General features: G+C 43.9%; 2 protein-coding genes across 3 annotated transcripts; one reads left to right on the top strand and one right to left on the bottom strand.

Annotated features, from left to right (window-relative positions):
• Positions 1-239: 239 nt before the first annotated feature.
• helq (helicase, POLQ like) lies at positions 240-22,492 on the bottom strand. Of its 2 annotated transcripts, none has more exons than XM_021311271.2 (18): positions 22,296-22,492; positions 20,775-21,402; positions 20,195-20,373; positions 19,175-19,375; positions 18,840-18,912; positions 18,658-18,755; positions 18,006-18,104; positions 16,579-16,724; positions 16,260-16,499; positions 15,921-16,062; positions 15,481-15,585; positions 13,937-14,147; positions 13,352-13,509; positions 13,178-13,276; positions 12,405-12,578; positions 893-1,006; positions 676-810; positions 240-441 (listed from the first exon to the last, which is right to left on the bottom strand). In XM_021311271.2, exons 1-18 carry the CDS (start codon positions 22,476-22,478, stop codon positions 406-408), a joined length of 3,021 nt encoding a protein of 1,006 aa, XP_021166946.2. In that variant the 5' UTR covers positions 22,479-22,492; the 3' UTR covers positions 240-405. The 2 variants fall into 2 exon arrangements, with proteins under 2 accessions (XP_021166946.2, XP_021166945.2); XM_021311270.2 differs by having other exon boundaries at positions 240-419.
• Positions 22,438-26,048, top strand: mrps18c (mitochondrial ribosomal protein S18C). The gene is made up of 7 exons (XM_012860595.3): positions 22,438-22,547; positions 24,232-24,321; positions 24,445-24,491; positions 24,569-24,652; positions 25,224-25,281; positions 25,355-25,414; positions 25,865-26,048. The coding sequence occupies exons 2-7, from the start codon at positions 24,261-24,263 to the stop codon at positions 25,939-25,941; spliced, it is 387 nt and encodes a 128-aa protein (XP_012716049.3). The 5' UTR covers positions 22,438-22,547; positions 24,232-24,260; the 3' UTR covers positions 25,942-26,048.
• The last annotated feature ends 401 nt before the right edge of the window (positions 26,049-26,449 follow it).

Below are 26,449 nucleotides of genomic sequence, written 5' to 3'. Positions count from 1 at the left end.
ATGAGAAGTGATGTGAACACTTCTATCAGGCATAGAAACCACATGCTCTCTCAAAGTTAAAGCAAACCAAACTGCTCATCTTGCTGCAATATATAATTTTCATCTTTTTACATTTTCAGCTGAATTGAGTAAGAATAATTCAATAGTCTAAAAACTTAAATTCATACGGCATACCCTTAAACAGGAAGATATTTATCTAAATAGTGTGTATCTATACTACTACAGAAAACACAGAGGAATCTGGATTATACAATATTTTAATAGGAAAACCTAACATTCAAAATAAACATCTGCAACAGTCAAAAAGCAAAGAATTTGGGCTGTTTGTGGGTTTAAAGCTGCGGCGGCAGGTCTGCGGGCAGACTCAGCAGCTCGTCTACTTCCTCCTGGAGAGCTGAAGCCTTCTCATTCAGGAGCATCTGGAAGAGAGAGAAACGTCATCTGACGGACACAGTCGCAGGTTATTTTCACACCCTCAAAGAACAGACTGCTTCTGTCCTAGTTTACAGAGATCTGCGGTTGAGCTCCTGGTATTTTAGTGCAAAGTGACAGATAATGTTGGAGCAGTGAAGCCTGTGTGGAGTTCTGCTGCACCTCATTGAATCCCTGACCTTATCAAAGCATCTTATCACTCAGGAGCAGGCTCGGCTCTACGGGGACACACAGGACACTCACTTTAGCGGATGCCACCATCAGGTCGGCTTGCTTCTTGTACAGGTTTTCTACTGTCCGGCAGAGGACGGCTGGATCCGCGTTGGCCAGGTGAGTCAGCGTCTTGTAGCCAGCATTATACAGCTGCTTTGCTCTGAACTGCACAGGAGGAGAACGATGAAGAAAGGGTTCCAGCTAAACATGTAAAAGCCCAGACCTCCAGGACACAACAGCTCCTGACCTCCAGAACTCCTGCCACCTCCATGAGAGGAATGAGCTTGTCATTCACGCAGTAACTCAGACGTTGAGTCAGCTCCACCAGTAGAGCTTTAAACGGCCACAACTCCTCCAGTTCCTGGGCACAGACACAAACAATGTTTATTTATTGTTTCTTTCTGACCTGAGATCAACCTCAGGCCTTAGAATCACTGACAGCATCATAAGAACAGGGATAGTCAGGGATGAGGACAGGAGTCATTTCACTGTCTCCCTGCTTCTCCTCTTTCTCACATTGTACCAGATGATGCAGATTTTATTGAGCAATAACCGATTCTCAGAATCAGACTCAAGTTTAATCGCTAAGTAGGTTTGCACTTACAAGGCATTTGACTTGGTGTTGATGGTGCAGACAAAAAATAAAAATACAATAAAATAAAATGGATATATATACAGAGGCTATATACACTCAGTAAACTGTGCATTAATGTAACGCAGAAGCTTGTAAGTCCTGGACGGGGGAGAGAGACAGGTAAGAAAGTAATATTTTTGGCATACCTTGTTTAGTCCTTATACAATTGAAAATACAGTCTTATCTCCTTACAGAAAAGTAGCATTTCTTTATTCATTTTAAGTATGCCTAGGTAATATAAAATAAAGGCAGAGATGATGATTTACAAAAATCGTCTGGTCTCTATTGTGAAACATTACTTGGAACCATACTTAAACAGTACGTATGCCAAGAAAAAGATTGAAATTTATGAAACCATGCACACACACACCAGCGTGCAATTTCCCTTTTAAGATCCCAGCTGGACCTGAACATCTGTGTACCAGGTACCCAGGGCCGGATTATCCATAAGGGCCAGTGCCCAGGGGCACCAACCATGGGGGGGCACCACATGACACATGCTTTAAAAATATATTTTTCATAAATTGTTATATTATTTACTTGAAATTGTTGAAAGACCATGCATTATTCGTTTTGTGAACACTGATGTCACAATAATAATAAATGATAAATAAATCAAGATTTTTTTGATTTCAACATTTTAAAATGAGATATTTGAATATTGCTCACTGCTCATATGCCTACATGTAGTTGTGTAAGTTAGTAAATAGTAAATTACATTACAGAAATCCCCTTGATTATGTCTGCTGTTTTTGACCGGAGGACAGCACGGGTAAGGGGGGGGGGGGGGGGGGGTGTGGGGTATAGTGCCCAAGGGCACCACATTGTCTTAATACGGGCCTGCAGTTACCGCCTCATGTTCTGCCCTCTACACACCCAGATTCAACCATAAACGGTCAATGCAAAGCACCTCATGAATGTTGATGTTGATTAAAATGGGTCAGCTGATCATTTTTGTTTTCATGGTGAAATGCAAAGAAACTGAAAACATTTCACATAAAGGAATTTATTACATGTGTAAACCACTTTTAGGAAGTCAATGGGACGCTATGCACCTCCTCTATGCTCAGGGGTTTGGAGAGCATGTTAGGACTCAGCACCTGGGGGGTGCAGCCACTTTCCCCTGTATGTTACAGCAGAAGGCAATGCTTAGAGTCTAAAGCGGCCAAGAAATCTTTGATCCCTGAAACTGTTTCCTCCTAATTCAATGTCCAATCTCCAGTAGTGCCAATGCATCCACCTCGCAGCATTATGCCCAAGTATATTTGACTGTTTTACAGCAATTAAAGTAATTGCCGCACACCTTGTCATTATTATGTGTTAATCTGTGGTACACAGATCACGCTGGTGAACACTGGGGAGAGGAACCTGATGGTAGAAACCCCTGATTAAATGTTGTGTGGACTTTATATTTAGAATTCAAGATGGATTATGGGCATTTCTTTATTATTTATTGGAAAGGTTCTTATGCTTTAAAACACAAAAAAAACAAAAGTTAGTCTTTGGGGTGGGGTGGGGGTGGTTGTTAGACATTTGATAAACCACTGGGTAAACCTGGGTGGATGCTAGCAAAGTCGCCTGACAAATTTGAAAACATTTAATTTTTTTGGTACTTACTTATCCTTTCTTTTACGTTAGGTTTGCTTAGCAATTGCAGTAGCATATAATGCCAAGCCCAACACTGAGGAGAACCGGGTCAAATTGAGCCCTGCATTAGTCACAAGTTTTAAACACAAATATAGAAAGTTTCTTCGAAAACCTCTGACAGGTCATTGGAAGGCACAGCTCTGAAGACAGCTACCTGAGAAATGTAGATGAAACTACATGTAACAAAAGTCCAGTCACCAGACCGTTCTTTTGCATGACCTGGGGTCAAGCAGGTGGGTGCTATGACATCAGGTGAGAGGATGGATGCAAGACGAACACTTCTCTCTTATTCTTTGATCACTTCATAAAACCCACAAAGACCATAAGAAGGTTTTGCTTGTGCTAGATCACCATCGTTCCCATTTATCAGTGAAAGCCAGCAACTTCTGCAGAGTAAAGGGGGGTTATGCTACTTACCTTCCCTCCCCACTGCAGTCATAAAGTTAGGCCACTGAATCGCAGCGTCCATCTAACATTTAAGAAGATGGTGAAGAACACTGCAAGTGATGCCTTGAGTTTATACAGGAATTGCAGAGTTGAATTTACTACCTTGTGCTTTTTTTTTTTTTTTTTTACTACCACTACAATATGTTTTGCTACCAAAAAATGTAAACATTTGTCGAATAAGCTCTGATGTAGTGAACATTTACCTCACATGACTGATCAGCTATTTCTGCTGCCGGCGTTTTCTTGAATGTTCCCATAACGCTTGAAAACATGGCTGGAAGCAAGAACAGGTATGTGTGGACTGATGAAGAGACTCAAGCATTTTTTTAGTCTCATCCGTCAAAAAAACAAATAGCAATACTTTAATAAAAACCTTGATCTGATTACTGATCTGTGGTCTATGCTAGTTAGCAACCTCTACTTCCTGTTTGTTACAGCACAACGTCAACTTATGACATGTTGCCTCACGTCCCCTGGTTAAATTACTGGAAACCAGTAGATGGAAACACCTCTGATTGGTATTTTTTTATGTTGTTTTCCTCTTATTTTGTAGAAGTAGTTGCTAATTTTTTACAAAGAAGGCTGACAGGAAAGGTGGTTTGAGAGAGGGAGGAAGACATGCAGGAAAAGACCACAAGCCGGAATCGAACCTGGGTCGAGGACTAAGGCCTCCGTATATGGGTTGTGCACACTACATTTTCTTTTTTGCAACGTTTCAAAACTGCGCAGAAAATTAGAATAAGAATTGGATGGAAATACAGCCAGACAAATACACAGAGATAGAAGACAATCCAGAGACAAACGAACAGCAGTGTCCCCTCGAATATTTTCTTCCACTAAACTTTCTATTACCATCTCAGAATACTGCTGTATGAGCAGCCAGCTTCTGTCTCTCTCCATCTTTCCCTTATGCATCCATGTCTACTTTTGTGTTTCTGTCTCTGTGATGTTTTTATACAGGGTGATATTATGGAGGCATCTCTTCTTTCTTACTTTATTGAATGAAAATTTCTTTAAATCTACATCTGCCAGAGTTTAGAATAATTTTGAGTGTAACTTTATTCAGTGTTTATTTTATTTTATATGAAATCTGTTTCTGATCCATTCATGTGGTCTAAAAAATGTTTTTTTTGGAAGAATAAAGTATTAATCTGTTTTCAGACTCAGGATGGTGCCTTTTTGTTTCCGGCAGGCAGACTTTTGGTGATGTGCAACAATCAGAGCAAACTGTGTTTTTGTAGGATACCTAAAAATTACCATAGAGCCGTTTACTTGTAGACAACGTGCTATTTTTAGCATTGTTTATGAATCGAGTTTAAGCAGACGCAATCATCCTCGTATTTGTATTAGGCAGACCCGGTCCCGATGCGAGGAGATACAACTTCTGTCTGGGGTAGTTGGGGCACTCATCGCTCTGATAACTGCTGCATGTTTCCCCCAACAGAACAGGCTCCGCGGCTCGTAGACGCTTAGTATTCCCGACTCTGTGAGAGGTTTTAATGCAGCCATCGTCAAAAATTTGGTAGACTTAAATAATGCAGATATTTGCCAAAGCACCAGGCGACCCTGCTCGCTCTCTTCTGGTGGGAGTGTAACTCAGAGATGGAGAGCTGAAAGAAGCAACGACATTGAGACAGAAATAGTCTAGAATGCGATTTGGCCGGGGGCATGAAGCTCTACTGGGGCATTGGCCTCCTACCGCATACACCCCCCCACACACACCCCCCCCCCACACACACACCTACCTACTGCTACATTCTTACCAGAATGAGATTAAGGCTGTCAGTTTTAACGTGTTATTAACGTGTTAATTTTGTTATACCATAACGCTGACATTTTTTTTCCCGCACGTCAAAACACACACACTGTTCTTTATGTTTTTTTCACCGCAGCACTTTCCAGACTGTGTTTCTTTTACCCGTGGCGTTCCAAGAATCATAAGTATGCTGTACATATTTTAGCATAACAGAGCCATGCTCACTGTTGCCAAGTCCGATTATTATATGCGACTTTGGGCTTCTTTTTTCTAAAGTCGCTTTTAAATTTCACGAGTCGCGAGTTGTGGTTTTTTGGGCTCATATCTGAAAGTGAAGTTGTTATTTGGGATCTAAAATAAGTGACGATAAACAGGAGTTATAAAGAGACCTGCTTCTGCGCCGTGAGTATAACCAGCTGAAATATCCCTCCACCTCATTATGCGCTGGAGAACATCCTCCTCTAGACGTAGGAGCCAATGAGAGTAAAGGCAGAGAGAGCAACTCTGCCTGTGTTTTCTGCAGTTTACAGTTGCAGTAACCGGTGATAACTGCTGAAAGTAGATTATGTGGTGCAGATAACCATTTAGAGCAGACATAGGTTCTGAAGTTTTTACATGCTGATAACATTGCAGAAACCAATCCATAAACCATACTTTAATGCTTATTAATTTGTTGTCTCTGTATTTGACAAACTAAGGCTGAATTACATTGCCAAATGGAGTTACAGTGTCAGCACATGAAGCTGTGCTAAACAGTTCTCTTTCAAGTATATTAAGCTCCTGCCCCAGTTGCAAGCAAAGTGTAAGACTCTGGAATGACCAGGAAATTTTAAACCTTTTTCCAGGCTTTAAAAAAAACCTGTGTGTGAATGTGGCGATAAACAGCATGCATAAATACACAAAGAAATTATTGTTGTTGGTGTGAAAGCTCAGAATTAGATGTATGAGAGTGAAAAAACTAACAATAAAACTTGAAACTTTATTGAAATGCAAAATGTATTATTTATATGTTAATGTGTAATACCATGTCTATCTCTGTTTAAGAGGCAAAAAAATATTTCAGCATGAAAACAGGTATTTATTTACACATTTGTTTACACATCGTCTAAACATCAGGCCGTTATGATTAGTGATTTAGCCATTATTGGCCAGAGTTTAAAATTTTTTGGCACCAGGATGTTTTCATTCCAATTCCAGTGCTTGAAAATAAAAAATAAAAATATTTTTTGTACAAGCAGGTTTTTTATTAGTGTCATTTATTGCAAAATTGCATATTAAAATGCTCAAATAGGCTTTTACACTTTCAGAAATAAAAAGATAATATATGCAATTAACTATTGACATTATGCGATTAATCGCGATTAAAATTTTTAATCGTTTGACAACACTACTCAAGGTATTAATGGGTGCAAGAGCATATTTATTGTAACAAATGTGAACATCTTCCTCAAACTCTAGGGTCACCTGTGGAGTACCACAGGGTTCAGTCCTTGGACCAATTCTCTTTACTATATATATGCTTCCGATAGGCAAAATTATCAGACAGCATAGGATTAATTTCCACTGTTATGCTGATGATACTCAGCTATATTTATCCATAAATCCTGATGAATCCAATCAATTACTTCGACTGCAGTCATGTCTTGATGACATCAAAAGCTGGATGACTTTAAATTTCCTGCATCTAAATTCTGACAAGACCGAAGTTTTAATCTTTGGGCCAGAGTCCTCAAAAAATAAACTTCTTAACCAATCATTTAATCTGGGTGGCATTAACCTGGCCTCTGGTAATAAAGTAAAAAATCTTGGTGTTATTTTTGACCAAGACATGTCATTTAAATCCCATATTAAACAGGTTTCCAGAGTTTCCTTTTTTCACCTCCGGAATATCGCCAAAATTAGAAACATTCTGTCCAGGAGTGATGCTGAAAAACTGGTCCGTGCATTTGTTACTTCAAGGCTGGACTATTGTAATTCTTTACTATCAGGAATTCCACAAAATGCAGTTCAAAGCCTTCAGCTGATCCAAAATGCTGCAGCAAGAGTTCTGATGAAAATCAACAAGAGGGATCATATTTCTCCAATTTTAGCTTCCCTTCATTGGCTTCCTGTTAAATCAAGAATAGAATTTAAAATTCTTCTTCTAACGTATAAAGCCCTTAATAATCAAGCTCCATCATATATCAGAGCTCTGATTACCCCGTATGTTCCTAACAGAGCACTTCGCTCTCAGACTGCAGGTCTGCTGGTGGTTCCTAGAGTCTCTAAAAGTAGAATGGGAGGCAGATCCTTTAGCTATCAGGCTCCTCTCCTGTGGAACCAACTCCCAGTTTTGGTCCGTGAGGCAGACACCCTGTCTACTTTTAAGACTAGGCTTAAAACTTTTCTTTTTGACAAAAATTATAACTAGTGACTCATGTTACTCTCAGCTACCTTTATAGTTTTACTGCTATAGGCTTAGGTTACTGGAGTATATCAGGATCTAATTTTCTCACTATATTGAGTTCTACCGTTCTTCAATTATGCATTATGTGTTGTCATTTCTGCTTTAACTTTCTGTTCTCTCTCTTTTCTCTTCATAGTAGGTACACCTGGTCTGGCGTTCTGTTAACTGTGACATCATCCAGAGAAGACGGCTCACCTGCTACTACCATCTAATGTAGAACAGATTACTAGATCAATGTGTGCTTCTGTGCTTTTTTGTTTCTCTTGTTGTGTCTCTGTTCTGTCTTCTGTAACCCCAGTCGGTCGAGGCAGATGACCGTTCATACTGAGCCCGGTTCTGCCGGAGGTTTTTTTTCCCGTTAATGGGTGGTTTTTCTTCCCACTGTCGCTTCATGCTTGCTCAGTATGAGGGATTGCAGCAAAGCCATGTACAATGCAGATGACTCTTCATGTGGCTCTACGGTTCCCCAGGAGTGAATGCTGCTTGTCGGGACTTTGATGCAATCAACTGGTTTCCTTATATAGGAAATTTTTGACCAATCTGTATAATCTGACCCAATCTGTATAATATGATTGAACTTGACTTTGTAAAGTGCCTTGAGATGACATGTTTCATGATTTGGCGCTATATAAATAAAATTGAATTGAATTGAATTGAACATTTTTAACATGGCAGCAAAATAATGTAAGCCATCACAAACTATGACAAATCAAAAGTCTCCTCATATACATTCCATAGTAACTGAACTGAATTTTTTATTCTTTGAGCACTAAAGTGTACCACTTTTTTTTCATTTTCGCAAAGCGGTCAATCCTTCCTTCTCTACTGCTAAAATAGCAAGATGATGAAGCCTGTCTTGTCCCATTGTGCAGCTCAGCCAAGTGTGGAGCTGTCTCAACACACTGAAGGACCTTTCAGAACTACAGCTGTTGACTGGGATTGTTAGGGAGATCTGAATGATCTGCGCCAGCGTTGGAAACATGGTGTTATCCAGCAAGTTGAAAATGCACTGCATATCTTTGATTGCAAGGCTTTCTTTTTTGGAGGCTAGATCATTTTTGGCCACTGAAACCTCCTGATTTCAGACCAATACTGTAATGATCTGCCAGACCTGTGGAGTGCTCCTCAGAGAGAAAGCTGTCTGATTCTGGGTCACAGGCCTGAATACCTCTGAGAATTTGTCCATTAAGAGATGAAAAACACTCATCCATCTCAGCGACCATCCTGTCAAGGCAAGGGAGATACAGCTTTCTTCCAAGCTTCTCTGAATCACTGAGGTCACTCACTGCTCCACAACTAGACTCCACCACATAAACATCAGCTTCTGCTTCCCCTTTGTCTGCGTGTAGGTCATGATTCAGGGATGTGATTTGCTGCACAGAGGGTCTTCACTGTATGATACAGCTGAGCAGCCTTCTCGTCTGTACGCATCAGAGTATCCCACACAGCTCCCTTGTACTCTGTAGCCTTAGCCAGGTCTCCAAATATTTGTGCAGATTCTTAGTTACAGACAGAAAGACCTTGCACATCAATAACAGGTATACTGTGGAAAATCTGCTGAGTTTCATGTGGAGTTCCACCGCCATGGAGGTGTTAATGCTGGAAAGGCACTGAAGAACAGCAGGGAAGTTCTGTAAGAGGGCATTCTTTGACAACTGGACAAGTTCAGATGGCTGCAAACCCAGCTGCTTTTGCACCTCTCTGAAACTGTGATGGTTTACAAGAGAGACACTTACAAATGAGTATAAACTCTGCAAGAGGTCAAACAAGTTTCTGGCCTCAGGTATTGGTTGGCAGATGTGAAACACCACTAAATGTAAGTGATGTGCATGGCAGTGCACATAAATGGCATCTGGATGCTTGACCCGGCATTTGGCTTGGACCCCTCCAACTGCGCCACTCATCACAGCTGCACCATCATAAGCTTGTGCAACACACCTCAGACCTTCAATGCCATTACAGATCAACTGGTCTTCACTCACAGTAGTTATGCTTTCTGCATTAAATTCCCTCTATTCCACCACTGCCAGTAAACACTCCCCCATTACTGATGTAAACGAACACATATAGCCAACTGCTCTCTTTCAACCTCTGGCTTCATCTGCAATAACTGAAAACCAATAGCTGCTGTAACCTCATCTGCACAGCACTCAGTCATCTCATTTTGGGATGATGGGGATACATATGTACTATGTGATGGGGATGAGTACGACTGGAGAAATGATTGAGCTGCTTTAAAAGTTTCATGCACTAAAGAAAATGTCCCTGATTGTGGCTTGATGCTCCCTCATGGTGGCCAGGGGATGGAATGTTTGTTTGGGTCAGAACTGTGTCACAGCCACAATACAGCAGAAGTGTTCCCCTCTCTCCTTGATTTCTACCTCATGTGCTGAATGCAGCTGTTCAACTACACTACCATGAACAGCATTGGCTTTGAAGCTGTGCCATGCCTTTGTACTTTCTTTATGGGCAGGTGTTTTCTCATGCTCTCCGAAGAGACCCAGAGCTTTTTTTTTTACAGTTAGTTAAACCAGTGCTCACAAATGAGTCATGTTTCACATGTTTACGAAACATCCTACAAGAGAAACAAAAAAGCTGCATCTTTAGTTACAGAACATTCTAACTAGGGAGTTTCAAATTATTTTGAACGCTTTTTTTTACCCCTAAAGCTGCGCTGGGGATAGTGGGAAAACTTCAGTTGTTTAGCATCATCATGCATTCCCCCTGAGTCACTAATGTCCCCTTCTTGTTTGTGGACACCGGTTGCTGCTCTCTCTTCTTGACTTTCATCTGTTTCTCTCGTAACTGCTCCCTCTTCATCTTCAAGGTGCTGACTTTCACCTGTCTCTTGCCTGTCAGTGTCTCCTCCTCCACCCTCCCATACTCTAGCACCTTGATCCTCAATCTCTAAAGCAGCAAAAAAAAAAAGAAAAAAAAGAAAAACAGCTAGTAGGCATTATGTTAATAGACTTGCTAATAATGTTACTAACTTAACTGGCTAGCTCAAACAACTAACTCATCACCAGACCTTACCCTCTCTCTCTCTCATCTCTTCTTACTGCTTCCCTGTCTCTACAGATTGGTAGGGGAAACATTGGACATGAAGGAGGAGAAAGGTGGGATGAAAGTGTGATCTCTGAAAGATTAAAATGGAACCAAAGTTGTGAAAACTTACATTTTCCCACGGTGAGGCACGAAATGACTCGCTAGTCTCAAGATATTAAGCGGTTCCGACAGTACTGGACGGCAGAACCAATAGAACCTAACAACGTCGGCTCAGGTCCTGCCGTAGTAATATGTTTTTATACAGATTTTATAGTTAAACAAACTTAAAACAAAAAGTCAGCATCAATAGAAATGTCAGAATATATTGAAGGGGTGATGAAACATGTACTACCAAGTCAGGTTCTGTTTAGCTTTTACTGGCCTTAATTTGAGCTAATTTAATTTACCACCTTTTACTACCGCACGGAAACCCCATACCTGGCTGAAGATGAATCCTGCCGAAACAACGGCGAAATGACATTCCAGGTGTTATGAAGACTGCTCAGACGTCACCTGCAACCCCCAGAAACATTCCAGCTGGTTTCCAGCCCAGGTATTTGTCCCTTGGACCCTGACATTTTTGAGGCGCGTGACTATGCATCCTGACCAGACCGCCCAGACCCACGTTCATCACAGACAGGTGCTACTTTCCAGCCGTACTCTCCTCCCACTCACCTGGCGACAACCTCTTCTCCACAGGCTCACCTCCAACCCCTCTATTATTCATGACGTCACCTTGTCCCATAGATCAGTCAAGCACCTCAGGATCGTCGACAGGTCAAACATTCAGTCTATCGGACATACAGCCATTTCCAAATACAGGGTCAAGGAAATCAGCTGACAGGAGAACAGACCTCACTGATGTCTAACAAGCACTGATGGGAGAGGAACAAAGAACAGGGAGCAAAAATCCAAGATTCTCCTACCAAAGAATAGAAGCACATTAAAGACAAAGAAACTCCCAAAAACCGTTGAACGCAAATCCTGAAGATTCTGAGAGCTCAGAGGACGAACATGTGTGTGCCATTGGCATGGAACTATTTGGCAACTCAAAGCCAAGGGAAGAGTTAGTTAAACATGGCCTCTGCAGTCACCTTTTCGGCCCATGAAGCTTGCCCCACAGGGCCAACATTCGTTTGACAACATTGTGAATCAGATTAAGAATCCAGACACACACACGCACGCACTGACACACACACACACACACACACACACACACACACACACACACACACACCCACCGGTGTTCTCTACACCGAGACAATGTAGTGGGACATTCTTTAAGCACTCATATACTGTGGCAGGTTGCAAAAGAGGAGCAACAGGTATTCTATATTAAAAGTCAAGATCGCTGATAGTTTTTGCAGGGTTTTAGAAATAATTTATAGAATGCTAATGTAGTCTTTTAGAATAAAAGTTTGAGAACTATAATTAAACATGGACATGGAGGTCCACCTGAACTGACAGGATAGGCAAGGACAGCAATAATCAGAGAAGCAGCCAAGAGGATGATGGTGACTCTGGAGGAGCTGCAGAGATCCACTCAGGGTAGCTAAATACAAATGCAGACCAAACTTTTCCGATTTTAATTAGTAAAAAAATGTAAACCAGGTATTGTTTCACTTCCAGTTCACAATTATGCACTAAATTATGTTTTAAATGAAAAAAAAAAAACAACACACATTGAGGATTCTGGTTGTAAGGTGGCAAAAGGAATCCTATATATAATACTTTTGTAAAGCCCTGTTTGCAGAAGTGTGTGTACTAATTGGGGTGGAGGGTACCTCAGTGAAGTGCAGCACACAAGAGCAGAAGGCCGAGGCGGAGCTGAGCAGCGTCTGCACGAAGCCTCTGCTCAGCTGGAACCTCTCGGCTACGCTCCACACGTTGGTCTCCTTCAGCAGAGAGAAAAGGACAAGAGCCAGGTACATCCGCTTCACCACCACCAGGTCCATGTTCTGAAACACACGGTTGGGTTTTCCACTTACTAACACTGTCACGCTGCTGTTGGGCATTGCTTGGTGCAGTGTGGCATCACTGTACAATCCATGCTGGATACGCCGCCTCATGTCAAATTCTATCACGGTCCCAGATTCTACTGTAGATTTCTTTCACCGACATGTTGTTAAAATGTTTACGTCGTTACGATTTTGAAGTTTTTCAAATCTTTTTGTGCTTGCTTCCTTGAAACATTCCAATGAACGTTTCCTAATTTCCAACTTTTCTCACAGGCAGTGCTCTGAGGTTCACCTGAGCAATGTGTATGTTTAGCCCACAGGACTGAGTTTAGGTCAGGATCTTTATGGCGGCGTCTCAGAGCCATTCAGTGTTTGATGACGTTAGCCCTCTTACCTTCTTTTTTATACTCTTTTTTTCTGGGGGTTTTTACGGCACTAGTGGCTTGTTTTTCATACAATCTGACAGGAAAGGGAGTTTTTAGAAAGGGGGAAGACATGTAGCAAAGGAAATCGAACCCAGGTCAGCCACATCTAGGACTAAGGCCTCCTTAATGGGTCGTGCTCACTACCCCTGTGCCATCCAAGCACGCCGCTGTTACCTTCTTGACCGTCTGTCCGGCAGCTTTTCTGGCCACAAAGCTCTCTGGGACTCCAACGGCAGAAGCCATCTTCTGCTCTGAAGCAGACAGCAGGGTGAACTGCAGACAGGAAGCGGCTGGTTAGCGGGGAGCACCGAGGACCAGCTGGAGAGTTGTCTGAGGGAGGCTGCGTACCTGTCTGAAGTAAATGATCCAGTCGGGTTTGCACTGAGGGATCAGGTCGTAGGGGGTCACGAGGTAGACCAGGTGCAGGTAGCTGTTGAGCAGCAGCCCCTCCAGACCTTTAGACAGGTCTTTGTAAAGGACGTCACAGTAGGTCAGATCCACTGAACCTAAAGAACACAGGAGTCCCTGTAAAGACAGGATGTTCTGACCAGGCTGGCCAGCCCTGAGCACACACTGTTTGAGCAGGGGCTGTTTACGCTTCCTGGAACATAGCGGGTTGGAACCATTGGCTTACACCAGTGACGGTCACAGAACCAAACTGCTCAGAAACAGTTTAAAAAACCTAACCTAAGAATGGCCACGTATTCAAACACTCAGTGCATTCTCTTATAGAATCCTACTTAATAGTTTTATTCTAACAAAGTAAGATGAGTACCAAAACACCACCAACAGCTCACAACCCAGAGAACCCCCAGACCCACCGTGAGCTCAGGGAGCACTGACAGACCCCACCCAGACCCCCAGCCCTGTGGAACATCCCCGTTAATGGTCGCTCGTCTCTGTCCACCTGGTAAAATCTACAGAAGAGTTTACCTTTGTAAGCCGCCCGGCCCAGTTTGGTTATCTGCAGAGTTGGGCCGAGTGCATCTGCTTCCGCGACGGCGATGAGGTCTTTCCCCCTCAGCAAGTCGACACACTGCTGCACGACGTCCCGCAGACTCCTATCCACGCATAGCTGCTGCTGCTGCACGAACAGCAGCGTGCCGCACAGGAACTCCTCTATCTGCTGCAGCGACGAGGCGATCTGGAACAACATGAGACCGGCTCAGATTCATCAGCGCACAATCACAAGTTCAACGGCCACTTCAAGCATTTTCTCATTCCTAAAAACCCAATCATCCAAAACTGGCAAAGAGATCAACTGGCGCAGAACAGTAAGAAAGATAGAACTAAATAAATAAATTGAATAAACAAAGTGTTTTAAATAGGGTTGAAATGATCAGGATTGTGCTTCCAGCTCTGCTTTTTGTTCAATGGTGACCTGTCTCTTTAAGAACTAAGACAATAACAGTCACTAGTTCTACTCATATTCACCCAGCCTCACTCACAACGTGAGTACATGTAGGCACAGGGGGTTAAAATCCCTTGCACAAGGGCACGTGTTGAGGAAAGCTGGAATCTTACAGAGCCACTGCTGCCTCCCACTGTTTCAAACAAAGACTGAACAATTACCACTGATTAATAATAATAATAATAATAATAATAATAATAATAATAATAATTCCCAGTGGAAACCATCTCCAGCATCTTCTAGTAGTGGTTCGATCTGTTAGAGCAGCTGCCATTCCAAAAGCTGCTGTCCGTGTGGATATTCTCCAGTTAATATAGAGATCTCCAAAAGGATTCCAACATTCCCAGATCCGGTATGTTCCTTAACAGCAGGATAAAAGGCCTACTTGGCTATAATTTGTTCAGCCTTTCTGTTCTGAAGGCCTCACTCTCTCCTGAGAGCCTGAGTGATCTGCAGACGTGTTGTAGAAAATAGTTTTCTGTTGGATAGCTCCTTAGCTCGCTGGGCTTTTCCTTTAAATTCATTTTTAAACAACTCACTGATAGGGGGGGGGGGGGGGGGAGAGCGCTTCCAGCTCCCAAGCATATACAACCCTGTCCTAAACTCATTCCAAAGAGACTGCATAAACTGCTTCATGTCATTGGTTTGCCTCTGCCTTGGAATGCTCCTAGGAGGATGGGCCTCCAAGTGCCTGAAAACAGCAGCGCTCCACCTGGAAAGACTTCTGGAGAGGTTTCTCTGAGCCGATGTCTAGTTGCCTCAGACTCAAGCTCGTTTACTGTTGCTGTTTAGGGACCTGCTAACCGGTTAACAACACTGTCTTCATGGGTCATTCTTTTCCCCAGCTGATTCCTGGGAGTTTCTCTGGTTGAAAACGTAACTTTGTGATGAACGTGTCCAGGACCATCTACATCCAACTTCTGGATACCAATAAGAATAAAACACATCAGAGCTCACATAGCAAACAAAAAAAGACGTGAAAAAAAAACCCTGATTTAACTGCGAGAATGTTATTTTTGCTGCACGTGCTTCATTCAAAATAAAAAGAAATAGGACAGAAGCTTACGTTTAATCCGATCAGTGACAGGATCAGGCTGAGGACGCCTTTCCCGTCTTCTTGCATCAGGTTGCTGTAGCAGTTCTCCATGGGGGCACACACCAGTTCTTTGGCCTAAAATAAAACCACAATCTGTTAGGTCAACCACCAGCTGACTTTTCGATACTAGTAGATACTAAACATTTGATTCTGGTTCTGGTCTAAGCGGATAGACCCCTAAATCCCCTAAATCCCTTTCTATGGGTTAGTTAGCTCCATGGTTCCGTAGAAAATAAATGTTTCTTATGTGTGCAAACTAACCCTTTATTATTCTCAACAGAGTTTGTGTTAATCTTCATCCTATGTTGTCATCCCTTGTAGCGACGGGCCCTGGACATCAGGAGCAGAAGGTACTGCAGCCACGTGCCTTCAACATTCCTCAGATAAAACCCAGCTGGTGGTGAAGTTACCATATTCCTGTCCTTCTCCTGTAGGATGAGGATGCTCTCTCCGACTGTGTCGATCCCGGCTCGACCGGCCCTGCCGACCATCTGTTTGTACTGGCTCCTCTTCAGGAAGTCCGTGGCCACGTACGGCGAGTGCAGGATCACCCTGCAGGCAGCACAGCGATCGGACAGGAGCAGAAGCGGTAGCGTTAGGGGAAAAAGCTGCTGTGTTCACTGTGCTGGTCTGAGCATGGGGCGTTTTAAAAAAGAGGGGCAAACAGCAGCGACATCATAAGAATCAGACTCAAGTGTGGAGGCTGCAGAGGGGTTTAGGGCTGAGGAGTGAATACGTTGTGGTCTGACCTGCGGGCGGGGAGGTTGATCCCTGCTGCCAGAGTGGAGGTGCAGGCGAGGAGGCAGAGCACGCCGCTGGAGTAGGCCTCCTCAACCAGTTTCCTCTCCTCCGAGGTGAGGCCACTGTGGTGGTAGGCCACACCGTAGGGCACCACGTTCCTGAGCACCGGGCACATGGAGCCATTCCCACCGTCCTTCAGCGCTCGAAGAAGGGTGGCCTTCTCAGCCTCACGGTGCAGCAGAAAGTCTCTGAGAGAGGACAGGGAGCTGTGAATAGCAGCCGGTGTGTCTACGGGTGTAGGGAAGAGACGGTGGGCGGTCCACTCACTTCTTTAGGTACTTGCAGATCATCCCTGCCACATTCTCGCAGTTTTTCTTCGTAGGGCAGAAGACCAAACAGGAATGCACTGGGATGACTTCAGTCACCAGAGCGATGATGTGATCCGGGTCGATCTTCTGCATTGAGCTGGAGTACTGCAGAAGGAATCTGTTATTATTAAACCGTCCCTGGAGCAACCATTTCAGGAAGGTGCCCCACAGGTTTCTGCTAAAGCAGAAAATCTACCGGCTTTAATTAGGGACTCTCTCTGTTTGAAAGTCTGGATGACCATTGATCCAGACCACTTAACATCCATTCCCCCAGACAGTACTGGGTTTTTCAATTCAATTACATTTTATTTATATAGCGCTAATTCATGAAACATGTCATCTCGAGGCACTTTACAAAGTCAAAATCAGTCATATTATACAGATTGGGTCAGATTATACAGATTGGTCAAAAATGTCCTATATAAGGGAACCAGTTGATTGCATCAAAGTCCCGACAAGCAGCATTCACTCCTGGGGAACCGTAGAGCCACAGGGAGAGTCGTCTGCATTGTCCATGGCTTTGCAGCAATCCCTCATACTGAGCAAGCATGAAGCGACAGTGGAAAGAAAAACTCCCCATTAGCGGGAATGAAAAACCTCCAGCAGAACCGGGCTCAGTATGAACGGTCATCTGCCTCCACCCACTGGGGGTTACAGAAGACAGAGCAGAGACACAACAAGAGAGACAAAAAAGCACAGAAGCACACATTGATCTAGTAATCTGTTCTACATTAGATGATAATAGCGGGTGAGCTGTCTTCTCTGGATGATGTGACAGTTAACAGAACGCCAGACCAGGTGTACCTACTATGAAGAAAAAAAAAAGAGAGAGAACAAAAGGTTATAAGCAGAAATTATGACAAGCAATGCATAATTGAAGAACAGTAGAACTCGATAGAGTTCACGGACCAAAACTGGGAGTTGGTTCCACAGGAGAGGAGCCTGATAGCTAAAGGATCTGCCTACCATTCTACTTTTAGAGACTCTAGGAACCACCAGCAGACCTGCAGTCTGAGAGCGAAGTGCTCTGTTAGGAACATACGGGGTAATCAGAGCTCTGATATATGATGGAGCTTGATTATTAAGGGCTTTATACGTTAGAAGAAGAAGAAATTAGAAGTTTCACTGATTTGTTAGAGCACAATCGAAGTCTGCACTGTGCGATGGTCCGTCCTGAATGCAGAACATCAATATCGAATGGAGATCTTGAGTGATCAATATGAAATATGAAAACATGTAAATCAGCTGGAAACGATCGCTTGCGTTTTGGAAAACAGATTCAGTCAGTTTAGTATGGGTCTCATTCATTTGTTCTCATCCTGGTAATTTGGGGGGGGGGGGGGTGCAGACAGATGTATTACATGTAATAACTGAAGAAAAACTCACTTTAACATTGAGCATTCGGGAGAATCTGAAGCAGTTCTCTTCCTTCGGGTCAACTTCATAGATTGTGTCGTTTAGTTTCACGTATTCTTTCAGCTGGACCTGGAAGAGTCAGAGTGGAGTTAATGCAGGTGAGTCGGACCAGTCCGGCTCACACAAACACATAGTTCACTCAAACTGCACAGTCAGGGAATTTGTCCCTGATACCAATCAGTCATCGAAGGATAATGATCCCAGTCAGACACTTTATTTAAAACAACACCAGGTAGATGCGTAGATTTACTCACTGCTTTGATATGACTGGTGACTTATGAGTGCAGACAAAATGTTGAGAAAAGTAACTACCCCAGTGCTGCATTGGCTTCGTGCTTTGCTTTAAATGTCAGTAAACTGAATTAGTAGTAGTGTCCGCACACAGTGCAGGTCCCATCGCATAGACGGGAAGCTGAAGCTGCCCATCCAGCCCGTGTTTCACTGTTACTCTTTAGATCAACAACGTCCTGAGGGCAACCTTTAATACAGCCAGGCTGCGTAAATGAATAGTCGGATACAATTCTGCAATCAAAGCGGACCCCCCCCAGAGACACTCTCCAAATCACAGGTCAGCCCGGCGCCGTTCTGTTGGACCCAGTTGGCTGTTTGTTCCTTCACTTACGGGCCTGAAGTCATTCGAGTAGTTTTCTGCCCCCAGAAACGTCTGCAGATCCGTGATGTTTCCCAGAGTGGCGCTCATTCCAATAATCTGGGTTGCTTCTGGAAAAAACAACAACACAGCAGCGTTTCACCTCCATTCAATGACGATCGACTCTACGGCGTTTCCCAGGAGGAGCCACTCACTGCTCATGTACTGGACTTTGGCCAGAGTCATTTCAATGGCAGCCCCCCTGCTGCCATCACCCAGCATGTGGAGCTGCAGAGGGAACACAAAACACTGCAGTAAACTTTCTCTGCCGCTTTCCCTTCGCTTCAGTTGCCACTAGGGCAGCAAAGAAGGTTTTAAATCCTAAATGCAAAATGTCCATATTGCTACACAGTTCTGACTTAACTGCTCCTCTGAGAGGGTTGCTCTTTCAGCACATGGCCTGTTTTACGGTCTGTATATGTTTGAATAATGAATGAATCCGATCAACTGTCTCAGGCCTAGCTGCTACTGAACTGAGAAGAGTTTGCACCTCATCCACCACCACCAGCCCGAGGTTCTCCAGCCTGCCGGTCTCTATCAGCGAGTTGACCAGACTGTGGGCCTTCTCTATGGTGGCGACGTACAGGGACCTCCTGTTTCTCCTCTTCACTGGCGGAAACCGGCCCTTGCTGCCGGCGTATTCTTCCACCATGAAGTCTAGCTCCAGGCCAAACCTCGCCAGTCCGCGGACCTAGCACGCAGGATGACAACCCCAAACAGATTGGTGAGAAAAAGGGGAACTGGTGTCACACAAGGCTGATATACTGGTTAATCCTATAAGCCATATTTGATTACAATGCGCAGACTGAAGACTAAATCATATGTGAAAATCTGTTTCTCACATGAGTTGTGTTACACAAATAGCTACTGAAGGCTTTGCAGACTTGCAAAGCATTCAAACCCGGGTATAGAGCTGGACGATAATTCAGCAATACATATCGATCGACAGATGTATATTGATGATAGAAATAAAGGTCAATAAAAAGTTCAACAGTAACAGTTTTCCTTCCTTTTGCATTCTAACCATGTTAGTTAACATCATAGTCGTTACATCCCTTCAACCAATCACATACACAGACCCAGGAACGCTCCGCCCCCTTCAACGAGTTCAGAGAGCATGTGTTCCATTTCATTTTTTAAAAACTTGTAGTTTTGGTAAAAAGTTGGTTGAATAGAAGGTTGAGTTTGAATTCAGTGTTTTTGTGTTTTCTGTATCTAAAAATAGGTCGCTAAGCAACAGCATAAAATGGCCAGGGCTGCACATAAAATATACATTTTGAATTTGTTGAAAATTATCGATATCGATCAATATGATTTCTATTTTATCAATATGCTTTTTTCCCATATTGTCCAGCCCTACCCGGGCAACCTCGATTCCACCTGTCAGTGTGTTGCCTATCCTCCGAAACTGCTGCCGTGTCATTGCTGTGTGTGTGACCAGAGCTGCTGGAGGAGACATTCGCCTCCACAAATGATGAGGGGCTGTTTGGGCTGCGCGTGTGGAAAGCACCTTCTCCTGCACCAGAGATATGTACGGTAAGATGAACAGGCAGTCCTTCCTCCTGCACAGAAGCTCCCTGAGGATGAGGATCTCTGCCACCAGCGTCTTCCCTCCGCTGGTGGGGAGGGAGTAGATCAGGTTCCTCCTCTGCTGAACGCAGTCCAGGTTCAGACAGGTCTCCTGCCAGTCTGACACACACACACACACACACACACACACACACAACACACACACACACACACACACACAAAACACGTTAGAACTCTTCCTTTCAGACGGACGCTGCGCTATTTGGTAAAACCTTGTGGTTCTTTAGAGGCACGCGTCAGTGATTTAGTACAACATCCTGAACTCCTTCTCAGCATCTAGCTGAGTAACCGATGTGTTTCAGCCGCAGGCCTCCCAGTCTGCTAGTGTACTGTAGGAAAATAATCCTGGAGTAGTGCAAAACATCAACAAGAGCATTCTGGGAAAAAACAACAACAGAGATTTTCAACCACCTGCCCAAAACCATCAGGGTCACACCCTGGGATCATGACAGCTGCATGCGTTTCTGCACAGGGCTTCTTCTGATGCGTGGTGTTCTCACCATATAAGCTCTGGATTCCTCTCAGTTTGTGCATTAGCTCTTTGACTTTGCTGGGGAGTCCAAAGAAAGGCCCAAGGTCGGTGGTCTCAGCGGATATTGTTTCCATGGCCTGCATGGCGACACTGATCTCCTCAGAAACGACCGCCTCCTTCAGCACCGTGATGCGAGACACACCGACAGGAGACGCTGCGTTATGGAGCATCGTCCTCTTCAGCAGGTCCGAAACTCTCCTCGTCGCCTTGCTGGGTCTCTGGTCTGCATCCTCTGTGTCAGCTCCTCCTGCAGCCTCGGTGATCTCACCAACGCTGTGGGACGGTGTGGAGATTTGGTTTCTGACCTGCAGTCTGCTTTTCTTCGCCCGATCTTGGATTTGTTCCTGAAACTGCAGCTGACTGGGCGGCAGGTCCTCAAGAGCGTTGTCCTCCAGCTCGTCAGCCGCCGGGTCGGCGACACAGCCCTCGGGGGATTGGGACACACGGCCTTCGGAAGGTTGCGGGGTCCCGAAACTCTGCAGCTTCTCTGATCGCAGTCTTTCGTGTTGATCTGCATCGTCCAGCTTGGCAAGGATGGAGCTGTCCTCGAGGATGCTGTCATAGTCCCCAAAGAGATCTTCGCCATCACTGCAGTACTGACACCGACAGGCAAGAGGAGAGACACAAATCGTCAGTAAGCAGCTAACAGGAAAGAGACATTCAATCCTCCCTCTAAAGCGGCCATTGGGAGCTTATCAAGGTGACTGTTGGCGTAGTGCAAACAGAACCACCCTTGGTCTGGCTTTTGTCTAGTTGTTCAAGTTAGATTGGATCTATTTCAAAACTAGAGCTGGTAGAAACAATTATTTTCTAATTTTGAATCAATTCTCATATTAATTCCTGAAGATGGATTCATATAACTAAGGAACGATTATTTTTTTAAATGCATTTTCCACTGTAAATGTGTGAGCCGACACTTCTGGCTCACACTCCGCTCCAGGAGGTGAACTTTTAATGTAATAATGTCATTTTTAAGAACAGACCAGGGTAGTGTCCAAACAGATGTAGATATCTCTGGTGTCCTCTGGTTTCTACCCTGGATCTGTTTGGGAATTCTGCCCCACAGCATGTATGTGAAAACAGTTGTCTCAACATTCAGGGAGAGGGTTTAGTCCTTACAGCCGCCATTAACTATCATTACTTTACTAATCTGCTGTTGAATGTTAATATAATACTAGTATCAGTATGCTGCACAGCTACACAGTCATGTAATTCAAGTAACACCTGAAAAAATGTTTTAATACCAGCAATCCAACTTGAGATCGAATCAGATAGAAAAGATTCAATTCTAAATCTGGAGAATCGCAATGGAATCGATTTGTAAAATTTGAATCGATGCCCAGCCTTAATTAGAACTTTATAAAGCCCAGATCGGTAGTACCGTGGACACTGAGAGGGAGGGAGAGATTCTCCTGCTATCACAATGCATTCTATTTAGTGCGGTTCTGGTTCGTTCATCCCAACCCACTGACCCACGGGAGCCCGGTACCTCCACAGCAGGAGGCTCTGCCATGACTCTGCTGCTGCTCCTCCGGCAGGGGGGGCGTGGCGGTGACCCTCCTCCCCCCCTGCCCTGCTTTCGGACAGGTGTCAGGTGAGTCTTCTGAACGTCACGCGACCTCTTCCTGGAGCAGACCCGTTTTATTCTGACCTGGAGCCTCCCGGAGCTCATTCCTGCCTCACATCCTGCTAACGCGGACTTCCTCCCAGAGCAACAGGAGCTGTCTGCTCCCAGCAGCTGGTAACGTTAACCAACAACTAGGATGAAGCTAGCTCTGGTTAGCTGTGACCGCCGCTCTGCATTCACATTCTGTTTCCTCCAACGAATAAACGGCCATAAAAAAAACAAAAAAGCTCGGTTTTAAAAGGTGAAAGCACAGTAGGCTAACTGAGGAGGTGCAACATTAAAAACAAGACGCACAGACCGCTCCGCACATTCAAACTGATCACCGCTGACGTCAGAGTAAAGGGACTCGCCGAGAGCGGAGAGGAAGCCGCCGTTACTTCCGTTTTCGTACTTCCACGTGTTGGATAATGTTTGAAACCCGCGCGTCGTTTTCTAAAATAAACTTATTAAACAAAATAAATTGTAAGCTTAAACTAACTTTGATCTAACCCGACTGTTGATGGGGAACAAAAACAGTTGAATCCTCTGATTCAGCCTGTTGCTGTGACTGAAAGGTGCTGACTTAGTCCAGTTGTTCTGCAACAAAGTTCTTTAGTTTTGCTGAATAAACAATGTTTTGTCCTTAATATATTTTCATTCTACATAAAAAAATCTAACATTTGTTAACGGATTTTACCTAAGAAATGTAAGAAATATGTTCACCTTTTCAAATAAACAAGTAAATTTAGCAGTTCTTTTGCATGATGCAGATTACCATTGCTCTTGTAGTTATGAATCATGTAGTTATGAATTAAATAATCTGCTGTGAAGTTTCAAAAGCCCAACTTTGATTTGATGTAGTCATTTAATAATTTAATTTCTCTTTGGGATCAATAATTTTTTTTTTTTTTTTTTTAGTTTGAATTCATGCTATCTGAGTGATTATTTACTGCTCAGTTGTAAATAAATATACTATCGGTAAGTATTTTTTTTCTTCAACGTGGACAAGCAGCAGGTGTTAAACAGGTGTTAAACAAATTGTTGTGTGATAGCATGTAGTATACTAGAAATGTCCATAATCCAGTAATCTGTCATATTTTACATTACAACGGGATTTACCAGGAAGTCTACACTCTCGTCTTTTCAGGAAGTCTTAATTTTTGTGCCCTGCTATCAGCCAGTTTCCATCCTCTTATTTCAGCAATGGAAAATCATAAATACACACTACGTGTTAGAATACTCTGTTTGGTGTCTTATTTTTATTTGTCAGGCTTAAGTGACAAAAGTTGGAAAAAGACAGATTATCTTGGCGTTTAAAATAACACAAAACAGCGTAAGAAGACCTCGTTTATTTTTATTTTACAATTTTGTAAACAAAAGCTGCCGATTAAACTGAATGTTACAACCTTGACATGATTATATGAGTTGTTTTACCGAGAAATCGTGAAAATGGCTGCAATGCGCGCTCCCTACACAGGGGGAACAGATTTTCACAGGGAAGCTGAGTTTCGCACACCGGGTTGTGTGGACCTGACCGAGAACCGGAGAGTGCAGCGTGCTTTAGGGAGATATCCATCTTGTCTTGGATTCATCTTTGGAGGAACAAACATAGTCCGTTGCGTATTTCTGTCCGTCACTGAAAAGTGGAAACCGTGAATGCGGATGCGGTACTTTTTAAAGAACACATAAATACAACATATTTAATGTAAACAAACAAAGGACGTTGACTTTTAGAAAAGCTAAAATAAAAGCGCAACTACGGAAAGACTGGGGATATCCGGAACCATAGTGACATCGCCGGTGTTTCCTGTCGTCCCAGTGGTTCTTCCTGCCCTGTGTCAGGTCAAAATGTTGTGTGTTAGAGGGCTCCAGAGGCTGAAGGCTGCCTTATATCTACACAGGAGCAGCAGTGAGTATCTGTCCGGGTCGGGACAGCCAAACGTGGCTCCGCGGTGTGATCCCGCCAGGGTCTGTTTGTTGGTCTGGGTCGTTTCTCGGTGTGATCGGTACTGATCCTCTGTTCTCTTCGCAGCACACAGGAGCCTGACGTCAGCCGCAGCCCTGCAGAAAGATGACGCTGTAAGTGAGCTACGGCTAGGACGTGGTACCTGAGGCCGCAGAATGAGTGTGTGATAACAGCATGTTTGTCTGTGCAGCCGATGAAAGCAGAGACTCCGTCCAAGGAGCCTCGGAGGGGCTGCGTGCTGTGCAGCGTCACTGTGGACTTTAAAAACGTCCAGGTGAGTCAGTGAAACTTCAGGGTTCCAGCATGCAAGCCAGGACAACCGCAGCGCTGGTTTTCTGCTTCTATCAGGGTTTTTTCTCTTCTTAAACCCACTTACGTGCATTTCTAAAGATTGAAGCCCTGGCTGAAAATCTAGACTCGCAGCTTCTGGGGGATGATCATCGTTGATCAGAATCAACTTTAATCACCAGGTTGCTCCACATGTGACCAAGTGACCCTGGTTCCACTTTGCTGTCAGCGAAGTTATAAGGGAAATAAAAAAAATATATATATGTGCATATTCAACCCCCCCCCCCCCTCCCACCCCCAAGAAAATAACAAACAAAACACTAATGTACTGTTATTTACAGTAATATGCTTTAGCTCCTCCTCAGTTCATCCAGCTGTTCAGTGCCTTAGCTTTTTGTAATGTCTATAATTAGGAGTGATGAGAGAAATGTGACTATGAGCAGCATCTAGAGCAGCTGATCTCATCCTCGTGTCTGTGCGGCGTAGCAGCATTGTGTTTTACTGAGGTTACACCGCGAGCACACAGTGACCTGTTCTCCCACCTGTCCCCCCCCCAGCTGCTATCCCAGTTCATCTCGCCTCACACGGGCAGGATCTACGGCCGGCACATCACAGGTGAGCTGCTGCTGCTCACGGCGTCCCGCCCTGAAGGCTGCTCACGCTCACAGTGTCTCTCTGTGTCCTCCAGGGTTGTGTGGCAGAAAGCAGAAGGAGATCTCCAAAGCCATAAAGAAGGCTCACTCACTGGGTAGGTAGTGAGAGCTCTTCAGCTGTTGGTTTGTAAGAACACACGCTGGCTGGACCCGTTTAGCACCCAGACAGAGGGGAAATGAACTACAGCTGCGTAATTACCAGGCTGATGTGAAGCCAATGCAATAACCACAGTGTGTGGTCAGATGGTTGATAGGGTGGGCAGCGGGAGCAAGCTGGTGGTTCTGTGTCGGCAGTGGTCTCACTGCTGCGGGAAGTGACACCCAGCAGATCCGCTATTGTCTTGTTCTGACAGAACATGTCTGGGAAACAGAACGTTTGAAAAAAAGCTACAACTATAAAACTGATTCCAGGGAAAGAAACTAAAGACAACGTTGGGAATTTTCTTAAGTCATTTCTATACTTATAGAAGTTTGATTGACCTGCTTTGTTTCCTTATTTTGTTTAAGGTCAGTAATGATCTTTTATTTTTTCCTCACACCCGCAGGTTTCATGCCGGTGACCCATAAGCACCCTCAGTTCATGACTGATCCCCGGATCTGTGGCATCAAACATCTGGATTAGAGGATCGCTGTGTGCATCCTGCTCTCACTGTGTACAGTTTCCGTTTTTTCTTCAAGCAGGCTTTAGAACTCTACTTTGTATTAAACTTGAAATCTTCCAACATCTCACTTCCTACTCTTTTCTCTTTGGTCTGCCGAAGCATCTCTGATGAGATATGTCACATGGTCATGCCCAACAGAGGGAGGACTGAGGGAGGACTGAACAACAGGCCTAAACAGACCTGTTCCCATCAGTCACATACTCTGAATACAAAAAAAAAAAAAAGTTTAACTGCTCTTTGAAAATTGACCAAAATCAGATGTGTTGAAGTGGAAAATAGTGTGTGAAAAATGTTTATCCACATATAAACATGCAGCGCAGCCCCTCCAGGAGAAAATAAACTATGTACAAGAGACAAACTTGAATATTTGTCTCAAAATCAATTAACGGTTTTAGAAATACGTATTCTGGCAAAGTCTAATAACATCACATCAAAAACGAAAGCGTTCTCGTAACTTAGAATTGTTTA

The sequence above is a fragment of the Fundulus heteroclitus genome, chromosome 8 (assembly GCF_011125445.2).
Source record: "Fundulus heteroclitus isolate FHET01 chromosome 8, MU-UCD_Fhet_4.1, whole genome shotgun sequence".
NCBI lineage: Eukaryota > Metazoa > Chordata > Actinopteri > Cyprinodontiformes > Fundulidae > Fundulus > Fundulus heteroclitus.
This window is presented reverse-complemented; position numbering and strand designations above follow the sequence as displayed.